The sequence below is a fragment of the Emiliania huxleyi genome (assembly GCF_000372725.1).
Source record: "Emiliania huxleyi CCMP1516 chromosome Unknown EMIHUscaffold_147, whole genome shotgun sequence".
Lineage (NCBI taxonomy): Eukaryota > Haptophyta > Isochrysidales > Noelaerhabdaceae > Emiliania > Emiliania huxleyi.
The window spans coordinates 79,511-89,729 of record NW_005201123.1 but is presented as its reverse complement, the minus strand read 5'-3'; the positions used below and the strand labels follow the sequence as shown (position 1 = coordinate 89,729).

General features: G+C 64.9%; 2 protein-coding genes across 2 annotated transcripts; one reads left to right on the top strand and one right to left on the bottom strand.

Moving 5' to 3' along the window:
• Positions 1 to 3,084: 3,084 nt before the first annotated feature.
• EMIHUDRAFT_228379 (hypothetical protein) lies at positions 3,085 to 3,845 on the top strand (the record flags this gene model as incomplete). The annotated part of the gene is made up of 3 exons (XM_005787007.1): positions 3,085 to 3,104; positions 3,577 to 3,645; positions 3,677 to 3,845. The coding sequence occupies 3 exons, from the start codon at positions 3,085 to 3,087 to the stop codon at positions 3,843 to 3,845; spliced, it is 258 nt and encodes an 85-aa protein (XP_005787064.1).
• A 3,114-nt stretch (positions 3,846 to 6,959) lies between these two features.
• EMIHUDRAFT_228377 (hypothetical protein) lies at positions 6,960 to 8,585 on the bottom strand (the record flags this gene model as incomplete). Its single annotated transcript, XM_005787006.1, has 1 exon — positions 6,960 to 8,585. The coding sequence occupies one exon, from the start codon at positions 8,583 to 8,585 to the stop codon at positions 6,960 to 6,962; it is 1,626 nt and encodes a 541-aa protein (XP_005787063.1).
• Positions 8,586 to 10,219: the final 1,634 nt, after the last annotated feature.

Genomic DNA, 10,219 nt, shown 5'->3' with positions numbered 1-10,219 from the left:
GACTCGTACTACACCCTCCCGATCCCGCCGATGCCCTACGCCCGGCGCGCGGACGATGACACGGAGCCGCTGCGGAAGCCGCTGATGGCCGACTGCCGGACGGCGGCCGTCACCAACTTGCTGCGGAGTATGCCACGATCACCGCCGAAAACGCCACAGGGCGACCGGTCCTCGTCGCAAGCGTCCTCTGGCCACAGTACGCGTGCAAAGAGTTTGGCGGAGCTGGTTGGGCGGCGACCGTGTTGCGATGCTCCAAACACACCGCAATCGTACGGTTCACGATTGCCACGACGCGCGATGGCCGACCATACGAGGACGCGCGCGTCCCGCTCGACCAACTGCGGCCGCTGCCTTCGCGACAACTGACCGCATAAGGCGCGCTCCAGATGGTGAAACCCATCATAATCAACGCAGGGTGGAACCCGATACAATCACCGCAGGGTGGAACCCGATATAATCACCGCAGGGTGGAACCCGTCATAATCACCGCAGGGTGGAACCCAATATAATCACCGCAGGGTGGAACCCGTTATAATCACCGCAGGGTGGAACCCGATATAATCACCGCAGGGTGGAACCCGATATAATCACCACCATGCTACCCGGCTTGCGAGTAGGGAGGAGGAGGCTGCGCTGCGCAAGCACGGGCGGGAGGGGCTTCTCCTGCGGAGTCGTGCGTGCGCAGGGCTCCTCTTTGCTTTCTTCTACTCCCTACTATCATCTCGTTCCCGTCCTACCAGAGAAGGTTACTTCCCCCAGGATTGGTCTTCTCTGCATGCGGGAACACCCTCGGGCGGCCGGGTGGGGCTGCGGCTGGAGCTAGCATGGCTCGGTAGAGCCGAGACCCCGTGTTGAGGCGGCGCTCCTGTGGGCGGCTGTGGAATCGGGAGGTATTCGAGGCAGCCAGATCTCCCGATCTCATCCCAGTGATGGACGTCCGTACGTCCCTTCTTAGTGATTGTGTTTCGGACGGCCCTTCGTTGTGTTCTCCTCCGTCCGCCAGCGAGACTGGCTCAGTCGCTGGCGGCCACAGTTCTCTGTGACCCACCCACCTCTCCCTTGTGTTTTGTCTGGGGAGGGGCTTCTCCTGCGGAGTCGTGCGTGCGCAGGGCTCCTCTTTGCTTTCTTCTACTCCCTGTGAGAGAGGCTTGTATCTTAAGAATTCTACTCCCTACTATCATCTCGTTCCCGTCCTACCAGAGAGAAGCGTCTGTGCATCTCGGTCGCCGTAGAAAAAGAATTCTTTCGACCGCACACTGCAAATTTGTCCACTCACGACGCAGGCACGGGACTGGCGCGCACTGGCACTAACACAGGTACACCAGCTGGAGAAAGAAATTTACGAGGCTCGAGAAGAAGAATTTAACGAAAACATCTCTCTGTCTCACACCGCAGGCTCGTCACAGCACACAGGCGCGGAGCCGCGGACTGGCACCCGATACGTTCGAAGGCGGAAAGGCAGGCGAAACGTACACACAGAGCCTTCCACTCTTTTGCCCTTCTCATCACTGCCCCGGCACCCACGCCTCGATCTTCATCGGCAGCAGCTGGTGCTGCTGGTCGCCGTGGCCTAGCTGGCCGCCCCCTCCCCAGCCCCAGCTCCAGACGCCGCCGTCGGCGGTGAGGGCGATGCTTTGGGCGCATCCCGCGGACACAGCGACGACGCGCCGCCCAGCAAAGGCCTCGACCTTCTTGGGCAACGGCTGCAACTCCTCGTCGCCGTGGCCCAACCGGCCATAGTCTCCATCGCCCCAGCTCCAGACGGCGCCGTCGGCGGTGAGGGCGATGCTGTGGCCATCTCCAGCCGAGACAGCGATGACGCGCCGCCCAGCCAACGCCTCGATCTTCTTGGGCAGCAGCTGGCTCTGTTGCTCGCCGTGGCCTAACTGGCCCCCGCCTCCAAAGCCCCAGCTCCAGACGGCGCCATCAGCGGTAATGGCGATGCTGTGCGCCCCTCCAGCCGACACAGCGACGACGCGCTGGCCAGCAATGGCCTCGATCTTCTTGGGCAGCAGCTGGTCGCCGTGGCCTAGCAGGCCATGTACTCCATAGCCCCAGCTCCAGACGGCGCCATCGGCGGTGATGGCGATGCTGTGGCCATCTCCCGCCGAGACAGCGACGACGCGCCGCCCAGCCAACGCCTCGACCTTCTTGGGCAGCAGCTGGCGCTGCTGGTCGCCGTGGCCCAACCGGCCAGACTCTCCACGGCCCCAGCTCCAGAGAGCGCCGTCGGCAGTGATGGCGAGGCTGTGCGCACCAGCCGACACGACGACGACGCGCTGGCCGGCAAAGGCCTCGATCTTCTTGGGCAGCAGCTGGTCCTGCTCGTCACCGTGGCCCAGCTTGCCCCCACCTCCATCGCCCCAGCTCCAGACAGAGCCGTCGGCGGTAAGGGCCAGGCTGTGACACTTGTCAGCAGATACGCTCACGGCGCGCTCGCTGCCCAGCGTTGCGGGGAGGCGGGTCGGCGTGTTGAGCCGCATCACGCCCTCGCCGTGGCCGAGTAACAGCCCCTCGCCCACGACACACGCCCTCGGCCACGTCACACGACACGACACACAGAGCCGCCCCTCGCCGTCGATGAAGACGCTGTGATAATCGCCTGCCGCTGCCCTCGCCGGAAGGTTGGACTCGCACAGCAGCGCAGCGAAGCACAGCCACCGCACGGCACAGCTCTCGCCCTCTGGCTGCGCCGGCAGCTCGAAGCCGCGCTCGTGCGCCCACAAGCGGATGGCCTCCACCGCGAGCGAGGCGTGGAAGAGCAGCGAGACGGCCGCGGCGCGAGCGATGTCGACGGGGTCGCAGCGAGAGAGGGCGCGCACGAGGAGGTCGGTGGGGAGGTCGAGGAGGCGGATGGGCGTCGGCCTGATTGGCGAGAGTGCGGCGGTGGCGGCGGCGGCGAGGCGGCGCGAGCGGCAAAGAATTTTACATGCCAAAACGCACATGCTCGACACAGATGCGGACTGAAAGAATTTTGTTGGGCCAACAAGAAGCCCGCACCACCCCCGGCTCACGCAGAATCCAAAGCACCTTTATCACTGCCTCTTTGATTGTAAAGGGAGGGTGGGGGGAAGCCATCGCACAATGGCAACCGTCGTTCACGAGTGGCTGCGAGTTCGAGTGGCTGCGAGTTCGAGCCTGAGGTGTCGTGGCGTGTGACGTGTCCCGTGTGACGTGTCCCGTGTGACGTGTCCCGTGTGACGTGTCCCGTGTGACGTGTCCCGTGTGACGTGCCCCGTGTGACGTGCCCCGTGTGACGTGCCCCGTGTGACGTGCCCCGTGTGACGTGTCCCGTGTCAGCTCCACCGTCGCGATCCACTCTCTCGTCTCGCGGCCGTCGCGCCGTCGATGAACGGCAAGGTCGGCGTCGTCGTCTCCGCGAGCGCTTCGACAGGCCGCTTCGGCGTGCGCGTGGCGGGCGAGGCCAAGGCGCTCGCGCTCAGGCGCGCTTGCCCCCCCCCCCCCCCCACACCTCTTCTTGACTCCTTTTTGACGCCCCAATCCGCTGCCTCCCTCCCCACTCTGCTTGCCTTCTGCCCTTCTCTCTCGACACCCCACGCCTCTGCCCTCCCTCAGGGCGGCCAACCTGGAGCCAGCGGCCGAGGCGGTGGAGGCGGGCAGGCTGATCCTCAAGGCGGCGGAGTGGTCACCGCAGTCGCACGAGCTCTTCCCGGAGGCGGCTCGCAAGGGCGGTCGAGGTGATGCGGCTGGGCTACCTGATCGCGTGGGACGAGGAGCGGTTTGAGGGCGAGGGGGCGGCGCCGGGGTTGGCGGACCTCTGGCGCAGCTTTGTGCTGCCAAGGGTGGTGGCGGCGGCTGCCGCAGACGCATCGCGCTGCCCGTGATACAATTGTAGCAATCCGTTCACCCCCTCCCGCCACCCGCCCGCCCTGCCCCCGGAGCGCGACAAAATGTGAAGGGTGGGCCACTTGTGTTGAGGGATTGCAACCCATGTGGGTGTCTATGTGTTTCGGGCTAACGCATCTTGTTTTGCAGTTTCTATGCCGTACTATTCACTTTGAAAAATCGACCCCAGGGACTCCGACCGACCTACGGACGACCTCGTGCGGCCAAGAAATCGGTTCGTTTGAGCGCGGTTTTATAGGGCATAGGGGATGTGCAGAGCTTGCCTCTCGCTTGCGTTGCGCGCGCCGGCCCACGCTCAAAATTCATCCCTCTTTCGCAGTATGAGTATACCGCGCGCGGCGTACGGCTTTCCCCCGTACGTACGACGGGGGGTGGCATTCTGAACTATAGAGCTCCGCAGAGTGACCACAAACGCACAAACAACGGCTCAGAGCCCCCAACCGCTTCTCAGTCCTCACCACTGGAGTCTGTCTCTGTTTGCACGGATGCGTGCAATGCTGCACGAAACTGCTCATCTTCCTGCGACTCGGACCGAGGCTCCGGCGCAAACTCCTGCTCCTGCGGGGGCATCGGTGTTGTGCCGGGGTCCTCCTCGGCGTCGCTCAGCTCGATCGGGTTGTCCTGCCCACCCTCCTCATCCTCCACCTCACTGTCCTCTGCTTCCCCTTCGTCGACGTCGTCGCCGTCGTCGTCGTCGTCCTCCTCCTCTTCCTCCTCGTCCTGCGCGATGAAGTCGTCCATTTCGCTCGGCACGTTTCGCCCTCGGCGGCAGCACCTGCGGCCGCGTCCGCCGCGTCTGCCTCGTCGTGTCCGGCCCCTTCCTCCTCGGCCTCGTCGCCGTCGTCGCCGGCGAGTCTGTAATTTTCCTCTTGGCGCGCCACGTAATTGTCCTGGAAGCCGAACACGTGCTGCGTGCAGAGCGGCACGCCCCTCTGGCCGTAGTGCCCGGCCCTGACGGCAGCGGAGAAGTCCGAGGCACGCCACTCCCAGTGGCAGCGCTCGCACCACATGAAGGGATTCAGCGCAGACACCTCCGGGAGCGGCGGCGGCTCCTCGCCGTTGCCCACGACGGGCATACCATCGCCATCCACCTGCCTGATATGATGTGGATCGCCGTGCCTGCTGCACACCTGGCACGGTGCCCACGAGCGCAGTAGAATGGGCCAGGCCTCATCCAATAAGTTGCAGTTGAAACCGCCGCAGCTGTTTGGCTCGAGCTGGTAAGCTCGCCCGTCGGCGTGGCGATGGAAGCGGTGCCAACCGCACGCCTGCTTGAGTGCGTACTCGAGCGAGACTGCGGCTCGCTTCTTGTGGATCGTGCAGTCGCCGCAGCGTGCTGTCGACCAGAAGCGGGCCAGTCGCCATGTGCCGGCGCATGTGGCTTTTGTGAAGGTAGCACCGGCGGCGGAGTCCACCGAGTTGTGCTCGTTGGCGCGCCTCGCAACCACCGTGTACGAATGCTTCTTGCAACCGCACACGAGAAGATAGGCGCCAGGGCCGCTCGGATCAGCGCGTGGCAGCGCGTCGTCGTCGCTCTCGCAGAGATACAAGCCTCTCTCACAGCACACTGGCACGACAAGGGCGCGGACTGGCGCGGACTGGCACACACACCGGCTCACCACCGGAGCCGCCTAAGCGACTCCGTTAAGAACGGCAATGCACTCCGCACCATGCACAATGCCGCTCTCCCCGCACGCTAGCTCGTTCACCGTTATTGAGAAGAAAATACGTCCTATGGCGCTGTGCGCTGGTCTGTGAGAGGTGTTGAGGTGCGAGCCCTGGAGGCCCTGGGGATGGGGGGATACTACCCGCGGGCCTAGAAGGCCCGCGCGCAGGGGGGACGGGTGGGACATTGAGACCGGCCGGTCATGAATGAGTGCGCGACACGCATGTTGCGAGCAGCGTTGTTGATGTTCACATAAAAACACAACCCCGGACCCAAGACGCACAAGCACAGACAGCCGAGAAGGGAGAGACAGCAACGACAGTCAGAAGTCAGCGCTGGGTACCAGGAAGGCGAATGCGATGAAGGCCTCTAGTGTGAGCTCTAGCTAGTGAGCTCATCGCTACTAACTATATACACAGCGAGTTAGGAGCCGACCGACCCTCGCCAGCTTTCACAGGTCATCTGTACAGGCCACCCTCTCCAGCACACACAAAAAATCGACATCGCCGACGGTAGACGGGCGCCGACCGGTGAGGACGAAATCGCGCTTCGAGCGGACGACGCACACAGCTCGAAGTCGTGTTGGAGGCGCCATGTCTCCATGACCGCCGCCATGAAGAAGATGAATAGCTCGGGGCCGAGCAGGTCACCCTGCTTGATAATCGGCCGATAATCGAGTCGATCACCTTCTTCACGCCACCCACCTCGAATTGAACCTTGACCGTCGCATGCAGCGCCTTGAGCAGCGAGACGATCTTGGGAGGCACGCCCTGCTGCAGCATCACGCGCCAAAGCAGCTCGCGCGGCACTCGGTCGAACGCCTGATCGAGAAGATCGCGTCGAAGCAGCCACGGTTCGGACGGAAGCCGTTTTGGTTCTCGTGATTCAGCGTTCCACCCTCTCCTTGATCGGTTACGTTTGTTTGAGCCGAACGAGGATGATGTTGCCAACGATCTTGTACGCTGTCTCCAGCATCATGATCCCACGGTAGTTTCCAGGGAGGCTCAGGTGAGGTCAGTAGCATCGAGAAAAATTTCGGGGCTGCGTACCAACAGTTTACCGATCTCTGGCGCGCGACGAGAAGCAATCCCCAAAGAGCCCAATCCTTTCTCGATCTCGTGTGTGTGTGTGCGCCCTGCCGCCCAGTTAATTAAAGCCGTAGCAGTTTGTGCATCAACGCCAGCTCACCGAAAAGCGAAATTGTCACACACGGTTCTCCCGTTCGCTCCGCCCAGCCAGCACTTTTCGCAGGGTGGCAGGTCCTCCTCCCCAATCCTCAGCCTCATCCGGGCTGGCACAACTCACATGCGTGTCCCTTCTCTCTGTGTTCTCTCGCTGCTCCGGCCTGGCGCCATCCATCCGCGTCCAGCATTTGTCGTTTCCCTGGAACGACTGCAGCGAACCGAGAAGCGCCGAATCCCTCGCCCTACGCCCCTCCCTCTGTGAGGCTGATGCGTGGCATCTTGCGCTTGCTGGGGCGCGACGTGCGCGCCATCAACGACTGGCCCTGGTGCACCTGCGGCGCCGCTCGCGCGGGCTGCGTGCTGCCTGCTTGTGGGTATTGCTGTGGACGTTGGTGCGGCGGCGGCGGCGCTGCGGGCGCCAGTGGCATCCCCACGCTCCTGCGCATCGATGAATCGCCGGCGGACGAAGCAACGGGGTGCGGAGCGTAGTGGCGGTCACTGCGGAGCGCCATGGCGGCCACCTTGGCGCCGTCGCCGACCGGACTGTCGTTTGGAAAGTCGTCGATACCATACTGCGCCAAGGCCGAGGCGACCTGCTCCTTCGCCTGCGCTGGCAATTCGTCCTGCCCGCCGCCGCCCGCCGCAAAGGCGTGCGGTGGCGTGGAGGGGAGCTGCGAGGCCGGCACGAACGCCTTGAGCACAAGCGACAGATGCGGCGGCCCCTGGGGCAGCAGCACCGCCTGGGGCGGCGGCCTCGAGGCGAGGCTGCTGTGGGAGGCGGCATCGCCAGCACGGATGCGGCAGACGATCCCCTCTTTGGCCTCATGCAGTTTTGAGGCGAGGGCCTGGAAGAGGCCGTGCGCCATTGGATGCAGGCTGGCCGGGTCGGCAGTGACAAGCCATGGCTCGCCGTACAGGGAGGTCAGCGGGACACGCTCGAGGCGGATCCGGGAGAGAGGCACGATCGATGGCAGCGCGCGTTCGTTGACGCCAGGAGCGGGGCCCATCATGTTGGCGTTGGTAGCGCGCACAGCGGGGGCGAGGGAGGCCGGCCAAAGCGTGCAACCGACGCACCCGACGATGTAGATGTCCCGATTGTCCAGCGGCAGCTTTGACCGAGGGCAAACGGGGGGGTGCTGCCCCGATCCCAGCGACGGCGCCGCAGGCCGTGGCCCATCAAGCATGGCACTGTGGCAGACGCACGCGCGCAGGTCTTGCGCCGTCTCTGTGGCGAGGACCGACGGGCGTGCAACGCAGGTGAGCAGCGTGGCGTCGCCCAGCTCGAGGCCCACTTGCGTTTGCTGCCGCTCGACCAGCCTCCGAGCCGACCACGCCCACGCACCCTCTTCCAAGAGGCTGACCTGCAGCGGGTGGCTGGCTTGCAGAAGAATGAGGTCCGTCTGCAGCGTCACGGGCTGCGTCAGAGCGCCGTCCGGCACGACCAGCACCTCGAGGGCGAAGCCGGGCATGCCAGAGAGCGCGTGCCCGAGGACGCGCGGCTCGAGGCTGCGCGACCCAGACGGCGCAACGAAGACAGCGCGGTGAAGCGGCCCTGTGGAGAGCGACTGCAGCGCCAGCACTCCGGGCTCGATGCCAACCGGACCCTGGGCGAGAAGGGCCGCGACACGCTCCAACTCCGACTTCCAGAACGGGCCGTGCTGCTCCAGTGATGGGTTGCAGGAGGTGACGTGCGCCAAGTGGGCGCCGTGGGCCACGCCGATGAGGAAGGGCACCGCCGGCTCGCACGAAGCGGCGGCGGCGTTCGCGATGAGCGCGCGCAGAAGCTCCTCGACGCGGCGCCGGTACACTGACCAATCCGTCGAGGCGACGCTCGTGCCGTCGATCAAGATCAGTTCGTCGCGCCGCATTCGTTTTTTGAGAGACTGACGCGACGGTCGTCTGAGCGATACGTCTTCTGGAGAGTCGCTGTTCAGGGCGAATAAAATAAAAGTACCGGGTACGGCTGTTTTTTGATCGCACCTGATCGCACCAGATGGGGACCGTTTCCGCGTCCTTCTCCCACCTCTGGGGTCTGCGTTTATTTGTTTATTATCCTTATCGTCTGGGTGGCAATTTAGAGGAACACGCGCGAATATTAGATGAATACCACGCAAGTGTCCACAGTTCCCATTCGGACGCCCCGCGGCTGACAGCGCGGGCGGTGCGCACGCTCCTCTCTCTCGCTAGACAGTGCGCTTCCGCCGCTCCTCTCTCGCGCTGCTCCCGTTCCTAGCGCGCGCCGCTGGCAGGGCGCCACACTGGCCCTTCTCGATCAGCGACACTGGGCGCTGCATGCACGCGCCCGAATCATGGCCCCTGCCGATGGTGGGCGAGGCGGAGCCGACCCGCACTGAGGACATGCGGGCGGGCACGCCAAGCACCTTGTGCAGCCCGCCCGAGAGGTTGCAGTGGTCGCTACGCATCGCCGCGGCGAGCTCACCTACGACCCGAATGGAGCGGGAAGATCGCGAGCGAGACGGCCGAGGTGCATCGCCACCGCGGGCGCGCCCAAGCTGGTTGGGCACGCGTCGCAGCCGTGGAGTGGCCGGAAGAGGTACGCATACGGCGACCGACTGTGCACGAGCTCGCCGAGGGCGGCGGCGATCGCGGCGCCCTCGGGCGGTCGATCCTCGACGTCGAGGAAAGCGGCCGTGCGGTAGCCCGCCGCCTGGACAGCGGGGGGCGGGGTGAGTCCGGACGAGCACCGCCAGCCGCGCGGGGGAGCCCGGCACCTCAGACTGCACAAGCCCGACCATGTTGAGCAGCGGCCAGTCGAGGTAGTCGCGCGCAACCTCGGCGGGCGGCTCGGCGGGCGGCTCGGTGAGCGACGGCGACGGCGGCGCGCCAAGCCCCTCGGGGAACCCGTCCGGCAGCGAGGGCGACGGCACGCACGCGACGCCGGGCACGCGTTCGGTGAGCTCCGAACAGAGGGCCTGGCTACGTGCGTGGACGACAATGTCGACAAACCCCGCAGCCTGCCACGCCGCCGCCCAATCTGCCAGCCGTCGCCATACGAGGCGCGAGCATGGCGGTATGAAGAGAGCCGACCCCGCCCAAACGACGTCACGCGTGTGGCTGTTGACGCGGAGCGTCGTCGCCTGTAGCCACTCCGGCAGGCATGTGGCCGACAGGTGCCTCTTGTGAAGCCGCTGGCATGTGGAGTGGCTCCACCGGCTGCAGCACGAGCCGCACCACCGCCGTCATGCGGCGCGTAGAGAGGGTGTGATGGTTGGTGAGCACCACGTCGCGGTGGCCGACCTGGGGAGGGGCGGCAGCGCCTTTCGAAGCGGCGGGGGGTGTCGCAAGGAGGGTTGTGTCTCGATGGGAGGGTGGCTGGCCTGGTAATGCTCGCGCTCGTCGATCACGTCGTGGTGGCTCGGCGAAAGGGCGCAATCGGCTCTCGCCGCGTACCTGGCAAGGAATGACTTGTCAATAGCCGCTTCCACGGGACACGGTGGGTCGAATGCCAGCATTGCGCACTCATGGAACGTCAGATTGCATG